Source organism: Vidua macroura, chromosome 9 (genome assembly GCF_024509145.1).
Source record: "Vidua macroura isolate BioBank_ID:100142 chromosome 9, ASM2450914v1, whole genome shotgun sequence".
Classification (NCBI taxonomy): domain Eukaryota; kingdom Metazoa; phylum Chordata; class Aves; order Passeriformes; family Viduidae; genus Vidua; species Vidua macroura.
The window spans coordinates 22,377,232-22,404,097 of record NC_071579.1 but is presented as its reverse complement, the minus strand read 5'-3'; the positions used below and the strand labels follow the sequence as shown (position 1 = coordinate 22,404,097).

General features: G+C 43.0%; 1 protein-coding gene across 3 annotated transcripts; it reads right to left on the bottom strand.

The window, feature by feature from the left end:
* Positions 1 to 303: 303 nt before the first annotated feature.
* Positions 304 to 26,451, bottom strand: KDM4A (lysine demethylase 4A). 3 transcript variants are annotated; one of them, XM_053984521.1, is made up of 22 exons: positions 23,329 to 26,451; positions 22,913 to 23,065; positions 22,544 to 22,719; positions 21,257 to 21,371; positions 20,303 to 20,496; positions 18,827 to 18,876; positions 18,218 to 18,321; positions 17,039 to 17,176; positions 15,913 to 16,163; positions 14,935 to 15,125; positions 13,666 to 14,015; positions 11,803 to 11,923; positions 11,061 to 11,239; positions 8,613 to 8,817; positions 8,241 to 8,317; positions 7,480 to 7,535; positions 6,589 to 6,697; positions 5,517 to 5,705; positions 4,669 to 4,839; positions 4,076 to 4,195; positions 3,391 to 3,483; positions 304 to 2,375 (listed from the first exon to the last, which is right to left on the bottom strand). In XM_053984521.1, exons 2-22 carry the CDS (start codon positions 23,048 to 23,050, stop codon positions 2,235 to 2,237), a joined length of 3,168 nt encoding a protein of 1,055 aa, XP_053840496.1. In that variant the 5' UTR covers positions 23,051 to 23,065; positions 23,329 to 26,451; the 3' UTR covers positions 304 to 2,234. The 3 variants fall into 3 exon arrangements, with proteins under 3 accessions (XP_053840496.1, XP_053840495.1, XP_053840497.1); XM_053984520.1 differs by having other exon boundaries at positions 23,377 to 26,451; XM_053984522.1 differs by lacking the exons at positions 304 to 2,375; positions 3,391 to 3,483; positions 4,076 to 4,195; positions 4,669 to 4,839 and adding an exon at positions 5,071 to 5,311 and having other exon boundaries at positions 23,377 to 26,451.
* Positions 26,452 to 26,866: the final 415 nt, after the last annotated feature.

The window sequence follows — 26,866 nt, the reverse complement described above, 5'->3', positions numbered from 1 at the left end:
GTCCATTTAAGTTCTACCAGCAGTCTGGGGACAAAGCCTGAATGCAGGCACCTTTTCTCTGAAGGGAGAGTGGTAGATTGAGACAAGGAGTATATTTTTCAGTAACACACAGGTAGTGTTCATCCTATTAGAAGTTAATAGCAAATTAACTCTGACAGAACAGAGGCAAGTTTGTTAAGGCCCTGCCAGCTCTTCTCCACATTTGCTCATAGCACATCCCTTCAGAAGCTTACATACAAACTCAGATGTCAAAGCGCAGTTTCATTCCTATTGCCTGGACCAGATTAACTGCAGCTACCAGACTCAGGTTTTAACAAATCCTGGTTTTATCAAGCCAACTATCCCATTCATCAGAAAGCCATTTAATACCCTGAGAAGTTTTGAACATGGTAAAAGGGAAAAAAAAACCAAAACAAACCAAAAACCACAAAAACCCCCCATTATCTCCTTTCAGAATCTGTTTAAGCCTTCCAATACTGATGAACAAGGTATTCCACCACAAAAAATAGGACAGATTACCTCTATGCAAAACAGTGTGCAAATCTTTGCTATTTATCCTTCTGATCCTATAAAAATGTAGGGCTAAAGATTTTCTGTATAAAAGTTGAAGTTTATTTCTTTTCTGATCAAGAGTTGTATCACTACGCAATACTACATTTTATTGCTAATCACAAATTGATGCACCGGGGTTTCAGAAGGGTTTGGTTTATAGCGCTCCTATGTAACAAAAGGAAAAAAGTTACAAATCCAGACTTTGCAGACACATTGCCATGTCCCTATAGAAGCAGGGATGCATTAGGTCTGTTTCATTAGAAAATTCTCCTCTTGAACAGTTTCTGGAGAACACACAATCATGATTCTCTCCAGTAGGAAAATTCACCCCATGATTCCATGCAAAAAGAAGGTGGCCAATCTGCTCCACAGCCTAAAATCCCTTTCCTACAGAACGGGAAAGGAACGTGTATTTACATTGCTCCTACTGTGATGTGTTAATGCTTAAATTATTAGGAGCAAGTTGGCACATCTTCCAGGTACACCTACTACCCAGCTCAACTCAGCTTCCTATGGCTGGGTAGCAAATTCTCTCCACCACAACTGAGATGTGTCCTAATACTCTATAAAAATGCTACAGTAACCTTTACCAGACAGCAACACAGCAGCACTCCTGCTTCAGAAGAGCATTGCACAGCCTTTCAGTTAGAACACACAGCTCAGTGCATACTTCATCTGCCTCAGACCCAGTATTAGCTGCTGTAAGCAAAAGCCTGCGGACACACCATACAGTGCTGCCCCAGAGCAGCACTGCTTCAGATACCACTGCCCTATCATCCCCAACACTGTGATGCTTGGATTTCAAGAAGGGAGAGTTAGGACTGTCCCTTTAGTCATATTGCCTTAGAGAAACTCAAAACAAACTCTTTGGGAGCTGAATGTCTATTGGGAGCTGAACACCTATTTTTGTTAGAAGGCTGCACTTCACAAGGCTCCAGAGAGATTTCACTGGTTCTGAGGCACATACTATTAACAATTAAACTCATGATTAAGTAAGTCAAAAGCACTATCAGAACAAAAATATTAAATGGAAGGTTAAATAATTTGTCCTACAGGATTCAATTTCACATTTCACCTGTTCACACAAGCACCTCCAGTCTGTTCAGATTTGAACAGCCTACAGCTCAACCTCAGAAAGGAGGTGCTGAGAAACAAGAGACTGAAGCTGCTTGCAACAAAAAAAAATGGATATAAATATAAAAGAGGTTCCATTTCCAGCACCAGTAATACTGCCTGCTCAAACCCAGGTGTGGTCACCAGGGAGACTCCTAAATTCAGGAACATTATTCAGTTAAAACAATAGACCATACAATTCTGCAGCTGCCAGGATTCCTGGCAACAACTCCCCAAAGAGTTTGCCATCTGTCAAAATTGTCTCTAAAGAAAAAGCAAGACTGCTCAACAAGATGAAAGCAACATCCCCAAGCTGACTTATTTGGTAAGGACCCAACTTCAGACCAGCAGTCTGCAGGCATCAGCTTCAGCAAACAGGATCTCTTTCACTATACAACAGCTGCCTTACAGCTACTGCAGAGCATCAGCCTTTTAGCTTCCTTAAAATATAAAAGAACAAAACCCCAGAAGAAACCCTGGATTCAAAGCATCCAAATATGGTCTGTTGTACTGGAACGTTTAAATCCTTGGGGGAGGTGGGCATCTTCTTCCTCTGCCACAGGCAGTGTTTACTCCATGATGGCCCGGTACAAGGCAGGTTCAATATAATCTTCACGGTAGCGTGAATTGATCACTCTTTGTCTCTTCCTCTCTTGACTGACCTCCTTCTCTTCGAAGATCTCTGTGAAGCGCATATCTGAAGCGATTGACTAAGAAAAAAAGACAGAATTAGTCACTAGAGCACAGATGAAATCCCTGTCTCCACGTCCTCCTATTGCATAGAAGAAAGAACCAAGCCAAGACACATGGGAACATTCAGCTTTCTTCAAAAACTGACTAAACACTAAAAAAAAATATTTAAGAAACTGGATTTACAAGTCTGGGGATATGTTTAAGTGAACTGTAATTAAGAGATCTAAAGAATCTCAAGTTTCAAATGTAACAGAGCACTTAAATGCACAATCACTTTCTCAGAGTTGTAAGTAGAGTCAGCTGTTCCAATTTTCAAACCGTCTAGTACAATTTCTGCTTTATGGAGCAGGCATTTTAAACACCTGGTCACAGAATTCAGCTATAATACATTCTTTCTTAAGCCTCTAATAATCTGTGTGCCTGCCAACAGATCTGCATCAGGGTGTGCATGTTTGTGCTGTAAAGCAAGACACCACAGTGTGCTGTTCGCAACTACAACTTTTGTAGTGGAAAGTGCAAAGAAACGGGGTAAAATGGTGTGGGATCTCCACCCTTATTGATAACCAAAACTTAGTTGGAGACACCCCTGAGCAACCCTTTCTGAAAATTACCCCTGTTTGGAACAGGTGTCTGGAGACTTGCAGAGGTCCTTTCCCACCTGAATTATTTTACAGTCTCAAGAAACAGCCAGCTTTTTTGATGCAACCCTACTAAGAGCTTATCAGAAAAAAGGCTAAGTGAAGGAACTTGGCCATTCTTTGCAATGGAAGTAGACAATGGAACGTACGAATACAAGTATGAAAAGGCATGCTCTCTCAATCTCTGACTCTGTGATACAAACTCACACCCCTGCAGAAGGAGAAATTCTCTCCAGAGACAGAACTTTTTTTTTGTAGCCTGATCAACAACTGAGCTTTGCAATGATTAAGGAGAGCACCAGATTGTATTTTGCTGCCACCACATGCTCAGGTTGCTGTTCAAGCACAAATTAAAACAAACTTCTTTAGTAGAATTTGCACCCTGTTTACCTACCAGCCTTGACTTCACTCTCTTAGGAAGCTCCTCTTCAAGAGTATATACATCATCCCTTTTCACCATCAGCTGTGAACCATCTTCAAATTCCACCTAGAAGAGAACCAGAAGTTGTTCTGTCAGAAGTCTCAAGTTAGAACCCTGCCACAGCTCCCTAGAAGTTGCCTTCTCCCCACAGAGCTCTCTCGTGAAATAACCTTCTACCACTTGAAATCTATAAGATACATATGCAGCTATGCACACTGCAACAATCTTCAATCAAAACCTCGATAATCTCATGACATTAACAGCCCAGCAAGTTCTGGAATATTCTTTTAACACCTGACAAGACTGGCTGTTCACTTTAATACAGCCCGAATATTCATCCCTTTGGAAGCATGAAAGGCATGGTGCACTCTCACTACAGAAAAGCAAAATAAACTTATATTAAGTTGTTTAAACTACAGAAAGAGTGTGATGAAGAATTGCAGACCAGCAGTTTTCAGAAGTGGACATTTTCAGGTAGGTAGCCAGAGGTACCTACAGCTGCAAGCAATCACTTCCAGCAACTGTTGCCAGCATCTGTCATTGCTAACACAGTGAGAGTAACTTACCGTGGAGTGTTTAAGCATGACACCCCTATAGCAACCCTGTTAACATGATTGGCTTGTTCTGAGTGATGAATTTTTAGACATCAATTTTGTACCTGGTACATCTGGATAGCGTGTGACGCGACAAACTTGGCTCCATAAACTTGTCCGTCTGTCCATCTCACCTGCACGACTTCCCCTTCAGCAGGGGGACCTAACTGAAGACAATCTCGACTCTAGAATGAAGAGGGAAGATAGAAGAGACAAGGAAGGTAAGCAGCTTCTTTATGTGAAGATTCAGCAAACCCCCAAGGGGTCACACTGCACACCACCCCAACAATTCTCCATTTTAGGAGATGGAGAACTAGGCTGAAAGACATCCATTTATGTAATCTGCATTTAAATCCCAACACTCGTAACTTCAAAGTATTTGATGTGGGGATGGCATGCAAGTATCAGCAAGTTTTCCTTCAGACCTACCACTGCTAAGCAGCCAGAGATTAGCTGCACTCCCTGTTATACCTGTCCCTATATGGCCTCAGTTAAGTCACTCTCAGGTAACATCCCTAAGGCCATTCTGCAGCCCAGCTCAGCCCAGCCACTACAGGACCCAGGGAACAATTACCAGATCCCCTGATGTGCCTGCTCTACAGCAGCAAGAACTGACTCATACCACGTGTCCTATACACAACCCCACTATACAACATACCACAATGTCCTCTGGGTACAGGTTATCGCTGAAGGAGCCATCATCAAAGTTGACCTCGTAGAAAGTCTCCTTTGCAAGGCTGACCACTTCACATTGATAGAAGCGACCATTCCTGTGCTTACTGATGACTATCTGTCCAGGGGATAGATCCTGGAGTGCAGCCTTAGCTCGCTGAGAAGAGAAAAATCACTTCTTATACAATGACTCAATAACAAATGTGTTGAAGACCGTGGCTGAAGTGCTGGCAGACAACAAAGCAAAACATTTTAGCTCAGGTGAGCTACTCTACTTCAACACATCAACACATTAGAGAAGTTCTGCCTCCAGAATGTTAAATACCTAAAGTCTCATCTGTTATGTGCTACTGTCCTTAATTTACTTAGTAAATTAAGTTCTGATTCTTCAGAGAAGGCCCTTACAGAAAACTTTCTCTAATAGATTGTTGGTGGTTTTGGTTAAAAAGGCTGCTTGGGAACTTTAGAAATTAATCAATCACTTAAATGTGAAATTCTGTGACGACTCATGCAGACTGCTGGAGTACCAGCGCTAACTCCTGCATATTAAGAATCACAGCATAAATCTCCTTAGTGTTTCTCATTACAACAGCCACAAAGAGGGATGTGATGCTTCCAGTCCTTCTGGTCTGCAAACCAAATAAAGCACCTGACTAAGATCAGAGCAGCAGCAAGGTTAAGATCAGAATCCAAGACCAACACTGTTAGATTACATTATGTACTGTGAGGTGGCCAAGCCTTCAATGAAGTTTCAAAATAATCGCACAATTGAAAAACTTTTCAGTGCCTCCAAGACACTGCAGTTCAAATCTTGGGAATAACACACCTACACACCTCAGCCTGAGATGGAGTCTTATGTCTGAAGCAGGTAATGAAGACAACAAATGGCCAGTCATCAGGCTGCATCATGACTCCTGCTGCTTGGGCACAGCTGACGTGAAAGGATGTGGGACACCGGCCATGTGAACACTGTACACAGCAACCCGCAATTCTCTTTCTCCGTTTCTTGCAGAAGATGCATTTCTGTGGACAGGAAACTAGAGATTATTGGTTGGTACTAGGTTTTACCACACACCAAAGGCCAGCTAACAGCTTATCATATAATAGCTGTGCCATTTAGCCTCTCTGAAAACACTGCCGTTTTCTGACAAAACAGAAGCAGGCAACTACCAGTTTTAGTTCATCACAAGACAATAATTCATAAAAGTAAAGTAATGCAATAGAGGAAAAATGTAAATTAAATATCTATCAGCTCAACATGCACAAAGCATGCAACCCAAGGATGCCAGCAACAGATCTTAGATTAGATCAGCTTGCAATGCTCCAATTCAATAGGGCCTTTCAGCACTCGACTAAAAAGTTACATAAATACAAGCAACAAGATTAGAATCATGGGAAATGACCACAGTGGTAACAGTTAAATTCTGGCACTACTCAACTGGGCCTTGGGCAGTTGTAGGAAAAGAATGTTATCTGCAATGCATATGCAAAGCAGAGTCATTTTCCCCTCAACATTGAGATGTTAAAAGAGTTAAGTACAGCTGCTTTCCTGCTGAAGATTTTCACCCATTATAGGAATGTCTCACATATCCTGAGGCATCTCAGTGCTTGAAAGCAGTCAACTAAGCAAGTTGAATACTAGGGAGGAGAAAAACCAGCATTTTACCTGCCACATACTGAAAACCCTTTTGCTGGCTCTTCATGCGAATAAACATATACTAGAACAAGGAAAAATTTTAAAAAATGGCAATACGAATAACTGCCATCTCTCATACACAGAGTTGAGCAGATGATACAGTTCAGTCTGGAGACTGAACCAAGATTACTTGGGTTTGATGGGATAAGCAAAACTCCTCAGATTCTGAATAGACTAGAGACACCACTGATGAGCACAGGTGATCCATACCAGTCTGAAACGTTGCAGGGGGATTTTGCCAACATCTACAGGACTCCGCTCTGCGATGTTCACAAATTTTGCCTCCAGTACAGCCACAGCACACATCACATGAACCCACCTGTCAGGACAGAAGAGATGAAAAAGAAATTAATATGCACTGGGCCAACAGAAGATGGTTTGGAGTTTAAGTAAATACAGTTCTGTTCAAGTTTGCCATATAAACCATAATAAATAACCTTTGAGGATGATCAGTGTAATCTTCTTCCTGCTACTAACAGGTCACATGTAGGGCAAACCCAAGATTTCTTCATACTTAAAATCTACTACTAACAGGCTTAACAGGAAAGCAACTCAGTGACTCCTGCATGATAAAAGGCTGCCTGGGCAAGTTTCAGTTATTTCATGGTGCTACAAGTCTGCTCCACTGCTATGCTGCATCAAATAACTTTAGATGATCCACCCAAAGGACACAGGACAGGCAGCTGTATGCATATTTTGCTGTAGAGGTACCTTGAATTTCAATGTTGCGCTGCTTAAAAGTATGGTTGCCCTTTGTCATTAATGTAACCACAAATAAGATGGAAAATGAAAATCCTCAGTAGAGAAGGTGCTGAGAGATGTTAGTCCAATTGGAACCTTATTTTTATGTGGTAGGTTATTCCTCTGCATATTACAGCTCTGCACTATCAAATGCAGAGCAATTAACAGCTGCTATCAACAGAATGAGAACCAGGCATTACCTAAAGAGGTAAGAACTGCTGCATGAGAACACAATGAACACACAAAGTGTGAAGGGTGCTCTTGGGCACTCTGTTTCACCAAATGCAGTTTACCAGCTTACCCTCAGATGCTTAGGAACTGAGCCTCTCCTTAAAATCAAAAAAAATCTGGAATACTCACTTGTCATCATTGGCTCTCTGCAGTGCTCCTCCTCGTAAGGAACACAAACAGCAGTCCTGGAGTAAAGAAGAAAGCATTAGCTAGTGCACAATATTTGGTGCACCTCAAAATGCGCATCCAGAGGAAGAAAATGATTTTGATGTCAGAAGAGAGCTAACTACCTTGTACAGATCAGCTCCTCAGCTCTCAAAAGTTGCTGCCCTTAGGGCAACAAATATAGACTCCAAGTCTGTTGAAAGCACGCATAACCTACGACTGAAGGGTCAACTTGTTTGTTATGGGTTCCTTTTACACCTGCAATACCCTATATCCTTTTGGGATGTGCAATAGGATCTGGAAGAAATGTGAGGAAATAATAATCGAAAGGCTGACCCATTCCACTGACCTAGAGTCTATATAGCGGTTTGAGGGAATCCAATTTTTCTTGCTTTCTTCATATGTGCATACCTGCCTAGTTATTAACACAAGTTATTTTCTGGCTTAGAAATAGTAGCTACCATAAACTCAGACAGACAATGAATGGAGCTATTCCCACATTCATGCAGAACCATCTTCCCTCTGAGCTCAGCAGCTTTGCATTAGTTAAAAGGATAACACTATGGTTTAAAAGTACCAAAATGCAAGAGACTGGCTTCTAAACATTCTCTAAATTGTGTTCTTTTCATAGGATAATTAAAAAAAACAACACCCACAACACTATGTGAGCTAACTTTGCAGTCAAGTTCCCAGATGTACCAGACTCCATATGTGGAAAACTTTACCTCTCCTAACGCATTTTCTGTACACCGGGAGCACATCCAGTCTTCAGTGGCCTTGTCAGGGGATACACCATAACAACCTAGAACAGACATATCTCATTTAAGAGTTTATTTAAACTCAAACCCATTTTCCTTGGGCCCAGAAACAAAGCAGGAATTAAAATCAACAAGCCCCAGGATGATGTGTACTGGAAGCCACCCATGCAGCCAACTGCCTAAGCCACAGGCAGTGGGGTATATACCCAAGTATACACTCCTCTGGTAGGGCTGAACTTGGTCTATTTGTACATTAGATCAACTGGCAGAGGCCTGCTATGATGCACAGGCTCAGTATGGAGAACATCAGAGCTTAGGGTAACATCTGGATGCACTCACTCGCATGAACACAGACATGGCAATTCTTGCAGGTGATGAGTACACTGGTTCCATCTTCCTCCAGGTATGGAGTTGAAAGATTGAGGTCAGTGCTGCAGCCAGTTGCAGTAAAGCACATTTCAGGAATCAGGGGTTTCGTTCGGATCTTCCCATCAGCAGCAGCTGGAGTTACTCCAGAGTTTTGACTGCTGCCTTCACATTCTGCCTGTGAGGGATGGATAGGGAATTTAAATTTTACAAGTAAAATGGTCTCACATTATCTTTACTCACACATTATTTCATACATACAGCCAGTTTAAAAAAAAAATAAGGTACTGAAAGATCTGAGTCAGTAGGTTAGATGAAAATATATTTATATTTATAACTATTTATTACTATTTATAGTTACAGTTATAAAATCTCAGTTGCTGTGGCTTCAGAATGAAATTAATTTCTACTCAAATAGTACACTGAAAGTCTGAATTGCATCCCTCTAATGAGCAACAATATACACATCAAACTGCATCTCTTCTGACAGAAGAGGTGGAATCACCAAGCCCATCTCATGCTCTACAGGCAACACCTCTTCTGCATATTCCCCCTGTAATACAGAGGATCACAACACTGCTATCCATCAGTGTACACTGATCTTACCTCAGTATGGAAGGATTACCAACACACACATAGACACCTACTACAATCCCCATTACTTTTTCCCAGTGTAGTTCTGAACAAGTCTAATGGGCTTTAAAACTAATTTGTTCCTGGAAATAAACAGACTGAAAATGCAATTTCCCATATAAAGCTCAGGAGACTTTCAGGCTAATCTTTCATAATTTATTCTCCTAAATCAATGTCAAATCAAACAGCTGAGACATACAAAGTTTACAGATGTGTATTTCCATTAAAGCTACTCTTCTGAACAACTAAACAGAAATTAATTTTTCTCTTTGAAAAAATATTTAAACCACCTTTTGTACCTTGTAGGCTACCACAAAAATAGCTTGCCTAATCTTTTAAAATTACTGTTAGCAAAAATTGCAGTAGCAGAATGAATCTGCACTGTCCCTCCTACAGTGCCTCAAAAGCTAGGGAGAAAAAGTCCAGGTAAAGCTCACAGTTGGAAGGAAATGGACATCTTTTCTACAAGTCTTCTTTAGTCTAATTCTGTAAAACTTACTGATTTAAACTTGCATTGCATGTCAAGCAAAAGACAAAATGACTAGGGAAATCTATAACAAAATTTAAGAAAACAATGACTTTTTTCCCCCAAGCAGCAGATACTCTTCTTCTTCCCAAAGGAAAAGTGCATATTTGTCTGGCATTTTGTGCCAATTTTTTATTTGAACGGGTAACTGAAGTGAGTTCCCAGACTTGCTATAGACTTTCTGAAGTTGGAACAAAGACTCTAACCACAGCTCAAATCTTGGAAGAGTTTCTGCTCCACTGCCTGGTATAGACAGACATTTGAAAACCTGCAGCTAAGAGTTTTCTGCTCAACAGCAACTTACAAAAAAGATTTTCAGAGAACTTCAACTGTCCTCAAATCGCTAACTTTATACCTTTCAGCACTAGTAAAATCCTCATGTACCACACAGTTCCTAAATAGAATTTCCATTCCTAAGAACTTACTCTCAAGACAGAAATAGCAAGACTGAATAGAAACTATGGTCTGTGGTTTTCATTAAAATTAGGAACTATATGAAATATAAATCTTCAACAAAAATGTGAGGTCTTTATTTCCAAAACTGCAGTGAACATGTTTCTAGGGCCACCACAACTATACAGTCATCACAAATGAATCAAATACTCTTAGTGTATGGGAATGATCAAACTACCTCAAAGTTGCAGGTCAAACATGCAGACAACTATTCAAGCTACCTTAAAATTATTTATCTTAGGTATATCAAAAAATTCAGTGAGGGACTCCTGTCTGCACATTTATTCAACATGACAAAGGACTTCTGCACCCCTTCCCATGCTACTGTCATGGATACACTCCAAGACAAGACAACTTTCAATCTATACCATCTACAAACACAACCCTAAATTCTTTTAAGTAAAAGGTTTTCTTCCTTGCCAGCTCAAAGACCATGTACTATGAGAGGACCTAAAGTGTTTTCTCAAAAACATTTTAGAAGTGAAGAAGTCAGTCTGGAAAGGAGAAGTGAGATTTTACAGTCAGCTCCAACAACATTTAAGCTCCATTCTGTGGTTTGAGCAAAAGCCACAAAACACAAAAGCTTCTGCTGAACAGCTGAGTGAACCCCTGGGAACCCAGAGGGGCCCATCACAGGTCTGAGGATGTTCACCCACTTGTGCTCTCCTGGAGCAGCTCCTGGGGAAGACTGCAACATGGTTTAGCTTTTGTTAACTGGCAATATGCAAACCCACGTATTTCAAACTATGTACCACAGTAGCACCTACTCTGTTAGCTCTGTGATAGCATGAAGAGTCTTGGTTTCATACCTGATACGCCTGGAAGAGCATACAAACAGCACAGTATGGGGGCTGCTGGGCCATGGTGTGATTGTATTCTTTTTCAGCCTCAAAGTTTGGCGGCCGATTCTGCCACAGCTGGCTCAGTGGCTTGGCCCATGCTTCTGTCTCCTCAGCCTCTTCTTCAGGAGTTAGCTGCTCTGATGCCTCTGTGATAAGAGAGCATTCACTCAGTGACTATATGGCCTTTTATAGATGTTCTTCTTGTAAATGAAACTAAATAAGGCAAAAAGCTATGAATGGAGATCAAAGAAAGACTGCCAGAAAGCAAACTGACAGAAGGGTGATGGAAGCCAGTAACTCACTCTCCTTTCTAAGAGGCTTCTACTAATCAAGCAACAGAGCAGAACCAGCTCCAAATTAGATCTACATCAAAATTAAAGTCATCCACCAAAGAATTTGGCATTAGGGTTTTTCTTTTTTAAATACCGAATATTTACGTCAGTGACTGGAATATTCTAAGGCAGATGCAGTTAGGCAACAGTCTCTGGTACTGGTTTAATTTTGCTTTCCAAAGAAAATACAGGAAAGAAAGATGACACAATTTGAAAGAAAAGTTTAATGATACAATGAGATATGCACCTTGTCTAGGAAGCAGATATGCACTTACTGACTCCTGTTTATCACCAGTTACTTACTAGAATATCCCACACTGCCCACAGGAGCTGAGACCCTCTTTCCAATTTCCTGAAGAGCACAAGGCTTTACTTACCATCATCACTGATGCAGTCTTTCACCAGGAGCGGGTGATGACGGGGGAGTTTGCTCAACGGCTGGCGACGACCCTTGGATTTCTTACTCTCCTTCACGGAGCTTATGGACTCCTTTCCCACCTGGACCAGGAAAGCAATTCAGCTGTCAGTTAGCACGGGCCCTTTTGACACCATTTTGGAAGGAATTTACTTTGAACTTAGAGAAACTACTTCAAAATGCACACATGCTTCCACAGTTTCATTTCCAACAAAGTAACTTCAGCTCTAAACTCTTTTTCAAAGTGCTCAGAGCACTTTTGCTATGAAAAACTGGACAGAGCTATACTGGCTCTGTTGAGTCAGTAGAATGGACACTTTTCACGGGTCCCAGTGTAGCTTTTCATGCACATCTGTTTCTATAAAAAAATCATGTGAAAGACAGAAACAAAGAAAGACAAGTTGGATGGTTCAACTTAAAAGAGCCATGATAAGAAGTCTCATGAATTCTGGAGAAGTCTCAGTTTGTGTGTCACTTAAAATATTCCAAATTAAAAGTAAAAAAAAAAATAAATTTATAAAATAAACTAGAAAAAATACAGAGCTCATAGACATACCAAACTAAAAGGGTTATTTTAAATAAAGGACACTTTCATCCTTTCTGCTTATTACTTGTCTTGATGTCTTACCAGACAGACTGGAAGAAGGAGATTGCAACAACAGCTATTTCCTCTTCCCTTAGCCCCATACAAAAACAAGTGACACACTGACAAAATTACTACTAACCTGACAAGCATGGCAATAAAGGTAATGATTTCAACAGTCCAGGAAGTCTCCCTCTAGATAAGAGCCTACCCTTTTTTTAAAATCTGTTATTCTTTTAAAAGAAGTAGTAAATCTTTGATTAAATGCATCCTACATATGTTTAAATATCTTCTTTTCATAAACGAAGCCAGAAGAGAGCATAATAATCATGACCTCTGTTCTCTTACACAGAGTTGGACACAAGACTTCTAAGAAATATTGAAATTAGCATTCACAGTTACCACCTAATGGAAAATTTGTTTCAAAGTACACCACACAGGGGAAAACAATCCACACCCATTCAAAATTTCTCCTTTTCCCTGTACAGAGCATGTGATAGAGACATCAATATCTGCAACAGAACATCTTCAGTTTAAATAGCCATGACAACTCTCTCAGTTTCAGCTTAATTATCAAGATTGGTCTATCTGCTGTTCCTTTGGTGTAATTCTTGACTTCTTAGAAGTCATTACTGGCCTCCCATTCTCTAAACACAGATTTAAACAGGAAATCGAAATATTGGAAAGACACTACTAGAGAAGATTCTAACTCTTCTCTTAGGCTGTTTAATAAAACATTCATTGTTGGCTTTTTAACACTCAGATTTACATTCTCCCAACCAATATTTCTGTTGTATCCTTTCTCCTCTTTTAAAAGGACACAGATGTATCCATGTATGCAATTTTATATTAAAAACCTCTCATCACGTGAATGTGCTTGCAATAAAGGCTGGAACAAACCAGATTCATTTTAGGTACAAACACGTGTCTCTTAGTACAAAAGGACCTCAATCATTCTGTAACACTACCATGTCAAAAACATTAAGCTATCCTTTCCATTACGGCACTTAAATAGTTTAGAGATGTTCTCAAGACAGGTGATCTCCTTGCTTACTTGAAGGGCTAAGTATATGAGGCTTTCATCTGAATTCTTCTGTGTTTAGCAAAACCCAGAGGTGCAACCTGCTAAGCAAACACCAGTGGGATGAAATTGTCATCTGCACAGATAGGAAGTTTTGTCACAGCAAATTCCTGACCACGGAATTACAGCCCTTCAGCTTTCAGTTCTTGTGCCTCTCATACCTCTGTCAGCTCTTGCTCATTGACACCGGAGCTGGCACTGGCTTTCTTCCCTGAAGTCTGTTCACTGTCCGATCCGCTGGCATCCCCCTTCGCATAGCTGTGCACTGTGAACACCCCGGCTGGCCCAGGAAGAGTTCGTTTTGCCAGCAGATCAGACGATTCCGAGTCTGAAGAATAGGAAGGTGAGCTGGACTGAATACTGGATGTAGCACTCTGCTTTGAAGCTGGCAACACTGAAGTAGAATTCGAAGCATGTGAAATGGAGAGATCCAGGGCAGCTGCTTCTTGGTCTTCTTCCTCCTCAAGCTTCACCGGTTTCAATTCTTCAAATTTGGCTGAGTCCACACGATCTGGAAGAAGGGATATACTCACTTTTTCTGAAGTCTGGGCAGAAAGAGAACATTTATGCAACTATTTGCACAAAGCCAAACAGAAAAGCATACTACTACACACAGAAAAGCAATAGCACATCATATAAAGAGGAGATGATTAATTCAAACACCTATAAAATCACACATTGCTTAGTCAGAGAGAGAATAAAAACATCTGCCCATTGCCTCTCCTGTCACAAGAACCAGAGTATATAAAACAAACTAGCAGACAGTGAGTTCAAATAAACAGAGATGATCCTTTATACAGACGTGTATGTAGTTAAAACAGCCCAAATCCTGGCCATATGTTGCTGTGTGTAAGAGATTACAATCATTCATGGAAGACTTACTAGAAAAAAAAAAAAACAAACCAAACCCACAAACCAATAGAAGATTATTAAATACAAGCTGCAAAGGGCTGGAAAACAAAATACAAGAGTGGGCATCACATGTTTTCCCTGTTCTTGTGTTGTTCCACATGCCTCTTGCTCCTCCCCTAAGAGCAAGGATAACTCATCCTATACAACCTACATGAATTTTGTCCAGCCTACTTATTACAAAATTACAAGTAACACACCTATAAAGCATACCAGACCCACAGTACCAGGAAGTGTGCATATGTTTTACTACGCAATTCCTATAAACAGGTCACATTGCTCAAGAGATAAAAAGGAGCTCAGACTACTGAGGCATCCCATATATTTCTGTATGCAGGCAGGCAAAATAAAGAGTAAAAATCAAAAACTAGAAAATGGTAATATTTCAAGTCTTGTAACAGTAAAATTCTGAGGTACTACCAGTGGCTCTGACAAACCAGTCTGCTTTTTTGGACACAAAGGCATCCTACCAACTAGCATCATACTGAAGAGTGCCCCAGACAAGCCTGGCACACAGTTACCTGGAAGTTTGATCCTTTGTTCACCTTGCTGCCCAAATTCATTCGTAGGCCTCTCACGAGGCTCTGCCATGTCCGCTTCATACTGTGTGGAGCTCAGCTCCTCCTTAGGGAAGGCCTCACTCTCACTCACCTCCTGAGGCACTTCCAGGCAGACCCTGTGCCTTTTTGTTCCTATGCGGTGCTTGGGGATGCTGCAGAAGACAAATCCCTATGTCAGGTTAGCAAACATGTTACTGTGTTAAATTTCTGTGTGAATAAATAAAATACAGTCTAGTTTGGACCAGTGTTTTATGAGATAGCCTCTGGAAAGCCAAATATTTTCCAAATTATTCTGAAGTGTTTTTTTTGCCTTTAGAGAGAAAAAGTCAGTAATCCCTAGAGATGACTTCTCAGCATGCTAATCATGTATTAAGGCAGCTATGCTCTCTCTAGCCAGGCATTCTTTACCTTAAACAAAAAATCCCCTCCAAACAAAACCCCAAACAAATCAAACCAAACAACAAAAAAAATTCACCACCAAAGACTTTAGGAACAGTAGCTGGCACTGACTGAAAAAGATTTAACTGCAAAATGTGAGATGATTGAACCTGTTGACCTTCAGCAACCAGGAACTGCACACCAATGCCACAGCTTGCAGCACTGATTGTACCAGAATTTGCTAGCAAGAACTATCCCATGATCCTAATACAACCCCGTTTTCTTCTGGCCTGTCAGTGCAGGCTACACACTGCCAATTGAGGCTTTGGAGGTCTGTTCCAAGATGAAGAACTACCTTCCAAGCTGGTGTTTCCTGCTTACCACAAACTATCTATTAATGTGGACTTAAAGAGTAAAAAAAGTATTAAGAGTAAGCCCTGTTCCCAGGAAAAAGATTACTGCTAACTCTCACTATTCTATCAGAATGGCAAATATTTAATTGCAACTGGGCTCAAATTCCAAGAATCCAATAGAAAAGCAGAGGACTATATAAAGCTGTACCTTTTTGTCTCATCCCCATCCACCTCCTCTTTACACATCTCTTCTGTCTCCATCTCCTCAGCACACTGTTTCCCACTCTTGACTTTTTGCATGAGATCCCCTTTAAGGAACTCTGCTGCCTCTGGGGTTGGAAGAGCATGGTCAATGACAGTCACGTCCTTCCCAGCTTTCCAAAGCTTGTAACGGTCTGGCTGGTACTTCCTCACAAATACATCCATGGAGATCTTCACCATGTCCTTTCGACATGAGCACTGAAGTCACAGAAAATAATAAGATAAGGCCAAATACTTAACAATTCTACTCTGCATTTCTCTAGCATTTTGCTTTCAAGAGTTTAAGGAACAAAATCCCACACTCACATGTAATTGAGCCTCAGAACTCTCAAGACTCTTTCACAGGAAATCAAAAGGGTACATATTAGATTACTAAAAATGGCAGAAAAGCCAGCAAAAAACACGAAACAGAAAACCAGATATTATCACAACTAAGACAGAAAGCTCATCAGTCTTTTTTACACAGCTGCTGGTAGAAGCTGAGTGTTTTAAAATGAGCTCATACAGATACAGGCCACAAAACCAGAGACTATGAAGAAATCAGAGCCCCACAAACTCTGGGCCTACCCAGAGCAGTAGAGGTTCCCCTCCCCTAGGTATGGTTACAACTAGTGCTTCAAAGCATTCACTTCAATGTAGCTTCTGAAAACGTAAACCTTGTCTGCAAGGCACCTCTACAGGAATATAACACTACTCAATTTAAAAGTTCAACCAATATACTTATTTTGATAAGTCATTTAAACTACCAAAGTTGCATTCCAGGCTAAACAGTCAATAAATAATGGTTAAAATACTGGAGAAAAATACTGATGAGCTCTGCCTACCAAGCCTTCTCTTTCACCACTGGAAAGACAACCAGTTCCATGCTTTTCTCTGATGCCTCTCATGAGCTGCACAAACTTACAAAATAGTTACAAAGTTACAAAACATGTTACATGCTACCCATGGTTGACACAAGGCACTAAGCAGGACTTTGCTACTTCATGAGAAAATAGACATCACATCTTAAAAAGCTTGAAACCACTCTCCTAAAACAAACAGTGGGGGCTTAATGATGGCAACAGACCACTCACCAGCACCGACTGCTTCCCGTACTCAATCCACCGAAGAGTAGCAAAGTTGGTAGATTCAGCACAGTTAAAGCCGTGGTTAAAGCCAGCGTGATAGCTATAAGGGAAGGTTATCATGAACTCTCCAGCCTCCTGTGTCACCTAGAAGACAATTGAGACATCACAGTGTTATTCAGAGTTTAAGAAGGTACCTGGTGAATATGATTAAAAGGAGCTCCTGTACCCCTCACTGCAGCACATCTGAAAATCCAACTCACAGATGGTGGCTGGAGCTCCCTTCTGCAGTGGATAGAATTGCTACTGACCTTTGCTATTTTGCTGCTTATGTTAAATATCTGTTTACTGAAAAGCCATGCTCAACAGTTTTTTTACTAGCACACAAAACAACTGGTCAATTTAGCACATACATGGTTATACATACAAAATACTCGGTCACCAGCTATATGAACTTCATAAAGATACTTATCTGTATCAGCTACAGGTTTGGCTGAACAGTATCTAAGGTTGAGTAAATTTCTTTCCACACAGAACTTGAAAAGTTATTGCTGTTTACATTACAGCATAACTCTCAGTCAGCCTTCCACTGCTTCCTCTTCAACATTTCCCCACTGTAAAGGCTTATGACAAGACAACCCTTCAGCTGCCCAGGCAGATGATACAGTGTTTCTGAATAAGAGCTCAAAGACTAGATCTTTAATATCTCTCTGTGGGAGGGACAATGCCAGGTCATTACCTGAGAAAGTAAGGAAGCCTATAAAGTTAGCAATATAATTAAAAAATTAACAGGGGACAAGACTTATTTGCTATTGGGGAAGTAGACTGCAACAAACAAAATTAGCAGGGGAAAACTGGAAACAAAAGAAGAAAAATCTCACTTCACTGAATACATATCTAAACAATGAAGTGAATCTAACAGAGGAGATAATGTTTAGTTTTAAGTTAAAAAAAAAATCACAGAAAACCAAGCTTTTGTTTTTAGGAGCTCTTGACAGATTTTTCAGTCTCAATTGCCTTCAGGCCCCAACTGCCAGATAAATGGAAGTACAATAGGAAGGACTGCCTTATATCCTGCCTGTTTCTATTTTCCTCTCTAAGCATCTGCTACTGGCTGCTGTCAGAAACAAGACAAGGCTACAGAAACCTCTTGATCAAGCTGGTATAATCACAATTACTTTTCTACACCTTATCAAATGGAATTCCATATTTCTTCAGAATTGATGGAGAGATGAGAGTCATCTTGTGTCGGAGAAATGCTTCACAGCTTTGGGCACTTCCTGGGAAAAAACCTGTTTAAAATAAAGACAAGGAGAGATATTACCATTGTGCTCAAACTATATTTATTTTTCAGCAGTTTTAAGAAAAATTATTGTCTAGACACTTTTTCCCTACAAGTATGGACCACCTTATTTGAAGTGTGCTAGTTTGCCTGCTGAAGAAAAATGACAAGTCCATAAGATATATCTTTTAACAGCTGCCAGTTTGAAAGAACATAAGAAAGATGTCAGATAGAAGGATCCTCCCTTGGCCATAACTTTCCAGTTTTAATAATCAATAGCTAAGGATTTTCTCATTTAAGGTTAGACAGACTACAAGTTCATTATTTGTAATGTGACAATTTAATTTCTCTTGTGTGTATCCTATAAGCAAACATTCAGAAGTAATGTAATCTATATTCTAAAAGGCAAATTATCACTTCAGTCATGCCAACCTGTGCTCTCTAAAACAGCAGAAACCCACTGCAGCTGTCCAGCCCATCTTTAGAAAAAGGCAGGACATGAACTGCCTGATTACCTTTTGCAAGTCTCTCCAGCCGTTTCCCATGCTCTGGAGGGATGGAGTACCTGCAGTTTTAAGAACAAGTCTGTTAAGTTCAACTGACAACAACAAAATCTTGAAGTCTGACTGGAAATCATAATCAGTCATCAAAATGTGAATTACTTTAAAAAAAAATTCCCTATCTCTACACTTGTCTTTTTCAAAATTTGATATAAAGCAAAAAATCTTCATTGAGGACTTTTACCTTTCTATCCCAAGAAAAAAATCAACATGTAAAAGCCGACCATTTCTTTCAACAACTTTCACTGAAGCATTCAAGGAAGTAAAAAGTCTGATGTATGTAATTAGCAGATCTGTGCAGCAAAACATGAATTGCAATGAGAAAGGGAAGAGCACTTCTTGAACTGTCTCAGTTCGCAGCAGTGTAATCTCAGTATACTCAGTGCAAAGAGGAACACAGGGCAAGAAAGAAAATGGAATCACCTCTTTCAGCTGCTCAGACAAAGATGGGACTAAGTCAGGTGCCACATCCTTAACACATGCACAACTCATGGAGTGCTCTTTAGAGCTACGTCTCTCCCTGTACACACCTTTTTATGGGTGCCACAAAATTCCTGGCTGGTATGACTACAATAAATAAATCAACCCACTTAGTTTGCTTTCACTCTGGAATACAGTGCTATATTCTGAATAGATTCCTTGCTAAATTAATCAAAGATACTAGCAAAGCTCACTTCTTCCAAGTACTACTGTAGAAGAAGCAATAGCCAAATAGTTCAACAGACTGAACTATTCTGTTTCATGTTCCTCTGCTACTGCCACTGCATGGGGTTGTTCATGGGTCACATTGTGCTAGCTATTATTTGTTTCTTCAAATTTGTAATAAAAGGCAGCCAAAAATACTAGTTTCCAACAAAAGTGCCATGGAAACAATTGTTGAAGTTGCTTGAGAAATTAATTTGTGAACAGAAGGGCATGATTCACTCTTAAAATGCAACCCATGGTAGAGAGCCTCCCCTAAAAAGAATCGAGAAAGCTCAGACACTGGACAAAACCATTTAGTGACATCCAATAGCCTGATGTTTACATACATGATAAACAGCTACAGTTCAACGTCTGTTAAAAACAGCCTGTTCCCCCAGTGCCTGTGTGACCATACCTCTGTACGGTCACTTTAGAGCCTCAGGAAACGATAAGCAAGTTTGCCAAGTTTTGGCCCTACTACAGCAGACAGCATCCATACTACACTGTAATTCAGAAGAACTCTCTACATCAGGACAACAACCAGACCCTTCCAGAAGGTGACAAAACAAATTCTACTGAGGACAGGCACTGCTCTGCAGCTCCTTATGTGTTCTTGTCATCAGACAGAACTGCAGTGCAAGATTGGAGAACTGATAATTATTTTAGTGAATTCTTAGCTTTGTGACTGATTCCAATATTTTATGGTACTGCTTTTCTACATATAGAAGATTCCTTAGAAAATCTTACCATGACTTTGGTTCCCCAAAATGCAAGTAATTAATACTGTAGAGATCCATGTCCTCAGTGTGCCAAGCAAAGGAAGTTTTCCACATGCCAAAATACAGGTAAGGAGTATTCACTCCTTCGATGGTTATGCCACTTTCATTCTCTACAATATCCAGGATTGTATTCAATCTGCCAATATTCCATGCATCTACATGCTGAAAAACACAAGCCTCATGTCAAACAAGGATTACAAAGTACAAAATCACACAGCTGAGATGACAGTTTGCAAAAGCTTAACAGACACTTGTGAAACAGCACACCACAGAATGACACAGCTCAAGCTATGAGATAGTTCACCTAAACCCAAGTTCTGCATGGTAGCTTGCACAGTGATTGCTTGCTGGTCTTTTAGGAGGGGAAAAAATTACCAGTCAAAGTAATGATTACAAAGGAGAAATAATCACGAAACTACAGACTTAACAGAGCAGAGAACAATAGCTGACGTTGATTGAGTTTGAACTGATGTCTGAACCCTCTTTAACAAAACCACTTTTCCTTCCAAACATCTTTTAAAAGAATAAATGATGAGAATTTAGGAGACAAACAAGCAGAATACAAATCGTCTTTTGACAGTTATCATCCTAACACCTAATGGCTATAGAGCTGTCCCACAAAAATACATACACCAGAGGATACCAAAGCAGCATGTATCCACTGATCAACCCTTCCAATCCTTATATGCCTTTCAGGACAAAGCAATGCTTGGGCAATAGTGGTTTTTGCTTCCCTACAATGAAGTGCTAGCAAAGGTCCCTTAGAATGCTTCCTCTGTCAGCCGCCTAATCCAGAAGCTCGAACTATGCTAAGAGTATCATTAACTTGTTCCAAAAGGTAAGAGTCAAATGCCACATTAGTATTTATGGAATGCAATATACCAGGATAACTGTTACCTGAAAACCAGAACAGTTTCCTTACCTTGTCGTAGAGAGTGCCATTAACATCAGCCCCGTAGATGGGGGCATTGAATGTAAGGTTCTTCCAGTATTTTCGTTCAAGGTCTTCAAAGTCTGTGTACCGGGGTGTGCAGTACCTGAAAAAACCAACAAAGATACTAAAGACTTTGCAGTTTGATATTTGACAAGTCTGAAACAATGTTTTCCTTGACTGAAAGAATGGAAAGCTACAATAAAAATACCTAATGTGTGTTACTGGCCAGATGAGCAGTGAGAGCAGTCATGGCTCTGTTTCTGTGACACTTTGGAACGGAAGTATCAGAAAGAAAATTACTTTCCCCATTTCTCAGTTTACTTTCATTTTTGCTTTGTGCACTTTTCTGGGGTCAGAACAGTTTCACCTTCTAGCTGTAGCTACTTAGAAGCAACAATGCAGTCAAAACCAGAAATGATACAAAGAGAACAACTTTAAAAAAACCCCAAACAAACCCAAAGTTTTCTGCCACTGTGAAACTAGCAAACCTTCACAGACTCACCATGGTCAAACATGTTCTGTTTACCAGCAAAATACCTGCTCTTGATGCCCATTCCCTGCTAACTATATACTGGACTATATGTAGCTCTGGGGGATCAAATTTAGTCTTAAGACCTATTTAATGTGTGTCTATATACATAGATTCAAGACAGTTACACATATATCATAAAACAGTTAACTTCCATCAAATTATTCTATTAAACACAACTCTAAAACATCTGCTCTGTACTGCTTTTGAAAGCTAAAACAAGCTTTGATGGAATGACTATAGCTGGCAATTCCAATGCTATTTCTAGTTACTGAAAAGGCTATTTTGCTTCAACTCCTTTTCAAGTGATCTCTTCTTTATCTCCTTTTTTATATCATGAACATTCCTTTCTCCGCTACTTAGTAAGTAATTCAATGGTCTAGCTACTGGGGACAGACAGGAGCCCACAGCACAAACAAAAAGTTCTGCTGCCATTACACATCATCTTGCTGCACAGGTGACAAAGGTCCCCATGCACACAGCCCACTGTACAAGCAACCTCATCTGCCCGGGGCACGACATTCACACTGCTGACCCCAGACCGTACCAAGGACCTGGCCCCTGTGGGAAGCTGTGGATGCTCCTCCATCCCTAGAAGTGTTCAAAGCCTGCTTGGATGGGGCCCTCAGCAACCTGTTCCTGAGGAAAGAGTCCCTGCCCCTGACAAGGTGAGGAACCAGGTGGTATTTAATGTTCCTTCCAACCCAAACCATTCCATAACTCTGTGTGCCCGGGACCGGCCGTACTTGTCACTGCTGGCGATCCTACGGAACTCGCGGACCGTCATGGCCTTCTTCTGGATGTTGTACTGCGTGAAGAGCCCGGACTGCCCCGTCACCACCTGCTGGATGGGCGCGGGGATGACGAGCTCGTCGATGTCATCGTAGCACTGCCGGGGCTTCCACTCCTTAGGCGGCACGATCTGCGGGGACACAGGGGCCGGGAGCGGCGGCCGCGGCCGGGGACAGCGTCAAACTCGGGGAATTCGGGCCGAGCCCCGGCCGGGACGCGCCCGCCCCACCGGCGCCGCGGCGTAAACAAAGGGCGGAGGCGGCCGGTGCGCGGCCCGGGGCCGGCGGCGCGGCCTCCGCCCGGGGGGAGAGGGAGTGTCGCACCTTGGCCAGGCCGGCGCGATGGGCGCCCTGCGCCTCCACGTAGGCGATGTAGCGGCTGAAGTCGCGGAACTCCTCCATGGTGGGGCGGAAGGTCATGATGCGCTGCCCGGGGTTGAGGCTCTCCAGCTCCGAGGCCATGATGCCGGGCCGGCCCTGCGCGGAGGAGGCGGGGGTGTCCTTGCGGGGGGCGGGACACCGCACCCGCCCCGCCCTGCCCGCCCGCCGGCCAATCGCCGCGGGGTCCGCATCGGCCCTGCCTCCTCATTGGCGGAGGACGCGTGCCCGTCAGGATCCCACGGCTCGCTCTCCCTCTCACGGCGGAGAACGCCACCGCCTCACCCCCTCCTCCCGCCCGGCCCGGCCCGGCCCGGCCCGGCCGGCGCGGCGGAGCCCGAGTCCCCGCCCGCCGTGCTCACGTCGGCAGCGCGTCCCGCTCCTCCGCCGCCCCCGCCCGACCCTCGTACCAACGTCCGGCCGACGTATCCCTCCGCACCACGCGCCCAAAGAGTCCTGCGGGCCGCCGACGCCACCGCGGCCGCCCCGCTCCGCCCGAACCCCGCCCGGCCGCCCCGCCTCTTCCCTCCGCCGCCGCAGCCAATCGCTGCCCGCTGCCCTCTTCGCAGCCAATAGGAATTCGACGGCCGGCCGGGGCTGGGCGGCGAATCAGGAGGCCGGGCGCGGGGCGGTTGCTAGGCAGGCGGGGCCAGGCGGTTGCTAGGGGGCGGTGGAGCCGGGCCGCGCCGCGGCGCCTTCCGCCCGCGCAGCCACGGCGGGGGCTCCGCCGCATCCTTCCCGCAGCCTTCCCGCAGCCTTCCCGCAGCCTTCCCGCATCCTTCCCGCACCCCTCCTGTATCCCGCCCGCTCCCCGCCTCCGGGCCCCGCGGGGTGTCGCCGGGTGAAACTGATCCCGGTCCAGCGGGCGCTCAGCGCGAGGTGGACGCTAACCCCGGGTACGTGGGTGCTGCAGTGAGCGGCTGAGTTTCGGGCGCGGAGCGGTGACACACAACAGGCGTCTGCCAGCCGAGCACACGAACCCCGCTAATTATACTCCTACAGTTTCCGTGTGTAAACAAAGCCAGAGTAGAATTCGATGCTTTGCAAACGTTTGGCAGCGAACGCAGACTGAGGCTGGACCAGCACCAGGCCCGGCCCACGCCAGGGCGCTTGGCCAGCACAGTCCGGTCATCTAGAAACGTGGAAAAGTGCCGCCGTAGCCAGCGGATGTTGCCAATAATCCGCCACCGTTTGTGTCAAGGACTGGCACCTGAGAGTACGGCTTTAGCAGCAAATGCCTTTGAGTGTGTACAGGGCCGAGTGCTTAACAGACCCTGTCTAGGGACACCGACCTCTCCTTGGCTGGGACTGGCTGCGATTTTCAGACTCTGCTGTGCTAAATGCATTCTAAATCTCTAAGTGCCGGGGAGAAACCTTGAAAATAAGCACAACCCACCTGAAAAAGTTCACAGCTATCCTGAGAGACCACACTTGGTCCCTCATGCCTATGTAAAACCTTAATTTCACCCTGTTTCTCCTATTACGTGTTTCCTTTGCTGTCATGCTAGAGGCAGGCAGCAGCCCCGAAAGGCCTGACAAAACACCCCTCCAGCACAGGCTTTCCCTGTCTGCTGCCTCTCTGACCTGCTCAGATCTTGAGTCGCCAGGTATATACAGACCAAACCCCCAAAGCGGATTACAGCAGCAGCAGGCACAACACAAAGCCTCCTATAAAAAGTCAAACAACTGTCAGGTAACAGTTTTGAGACAAATTGCATTTCTAGCCATTGTGGTGCCTTGGTAGCTGCACTTGTCATCCTTTAGTCAAGAAACGCCAACTTTCTATTATCACAGAATCACAGAATGGTTTGAGTTGTAAAAGACCTTGAAGATTATCTTGTTCCACACTCCTGCACTGGACAGGGATACTTTCCATTAGAACAGGTTGCTCAAAGTCCCATCCAACCTTGCCTGGAACGTTTTCAGGGATGAGGCATCCATAAATTCTCTGGGCAATCTGTTTCAGTGCCTCACCACCCTTGTAGGGAAGAGTTTCTTCCTTACATCTAATATAATCCTGCCCTCTTTTGAGTTCAAAGCCATTCCCCCTTGTCCTATCACTACAGGCCCTTGTGAAAAGTCCTGCTCCAATTCCCTCTTTAGGCACAGGAAATTGTGTAAGGCTTCCCAGAGCCTTCAGTTTTCCAGGCTGAACAGCCCCAACTCTCTCAGCCTGTCCTCACAGGAGTGGTGCTCCAGCCCTCTGAGCATCTTTGTGACCTCCTCTGGACCTGCTCCAGCAGGTGCATGTTATTCTGTTATTCCTGTGTTTGGACCCCAGAGCTGGACACAGTGCTCCAGGTGGGGTCTCAAAAGAGTGAAGCAGAGGGGCAGAATCACCTCCCTTGCCCTGCTGCCCTCAGGAGACACAAGTCAGGCTTTTCAAGATGACAAGTGGCAGAATGCTCCTGTGAGCAGAAATGTGTAGGCATGGAAGCTCGATAACCTGTAATTGTTACTGGGGACTGAGATTGCTTACTATAACTGGCAAAAGGTCAACAATGAACTTTTAATTGGAAGGATCAGTATTGCTCCTGCCCTCAGAAATGAACCAGGTCAAACAGGAAAAAAAGGGAAAAAGAGAAAAAAAAAGTCACTCTTAACTAGGAAATGTAACAAATGAAAATGGCAATGTTGCTGAGGACAAGAAATTCGAGCACTGTGGGGGAAGGAGTTGCCAAGCTACTGTGCAGTCTGCTCAGATTTTTTCAGTGTTACAGCTATTCCTTTTTCCTTATTTAACAATTATTTTGCCTTTGAAAAACAAAATTTAAAGCAATGGTATCCCAAAGGGATACTGCTTGGTCAGGATGTTATTTGGAGTAGCTGATCTTTAAAGGTCTCTTTTAACCCAAACTACTCTATGATCCTGTGAGTTAATATCACGAGGAGGCAAGCCAAGCTTGGGCAGTGCCTGCACAGCTCCTGCTACAAGCATCAATAGTATGCATAAAAAATATGAAAATAGAAAGGGCAGAAGGGCACCTCAGTGCCCAGAAATTCACCTTTGACTGGCTGCCATTTAGCTGCTGTCCCACCTGCCAAACTATGGCCTTTACAGAGCTGCTTATCTCAGGCTGCATTGGGGCTACCTGGTATAACTAAGGAATGGAAAATTTTTACCAGGGGAAAAAAAAAAAGACAGCAGTAATAGCCCAGCTCCATTGCTCAGTGCAAATATGGTTGGTCTGTTTGAGACTCTAAATAGAAGAAGCTAAAGTGTCTTACAGCACTGTCTCCAGACCATTCCCTTCAGATCTGGAGCACAGTGTGGTACTGATACCTGAGGGTGGGAAAAGTCTCAAGCTGATACCAGAGAAAATGAGGCCAAAAAAATAAAAGCCAGCTGTGGTAAATCCTTTCTAGCTGGGAAAAGCTGAGCAGTGCAGCTCAGGAATGTCAGTACCAGGCCCTGGGAGGAAGCAGGGTGGCTCTGCCTGTAGTGTGGCACAAGCTGTAGTGCTGGCTCAGAGGGCAGATCAGGCTAGCATGTTTATCCACCATGCACCATGGGGTTTTTTTTTATTCCCCTTTTATTTTGTGAGATACATAGAAATAATGGGAAATAAATGTTGAAAGAATTAAGTGTTTTTAAAATTATATGAGTCCATTCCTTTTGGAGAAATGTTGGCTTTGTGTGAGCAGGCCAGAGGAATGGACAAAAGGGGCTGGAGAAATGCTGTCACAGCAGCAGCTGTTTTTGCTGCTCGCTGACCTCTGGGAGCCTGTCCCCTTGCCAAGGTGGCATATCCTCACAGTTTGTGCACTGAGCCTTTCCTGCTCTGTGAGGTCAACATGAAGCTTTGGCCATGTGGCCACCAGCAATAGCCTTGCCTCTGAGGCCTGGACTCACCCATGTTATTCTTTGTGCATTCCATGCTGAAGTTCTTCACCCTTTCT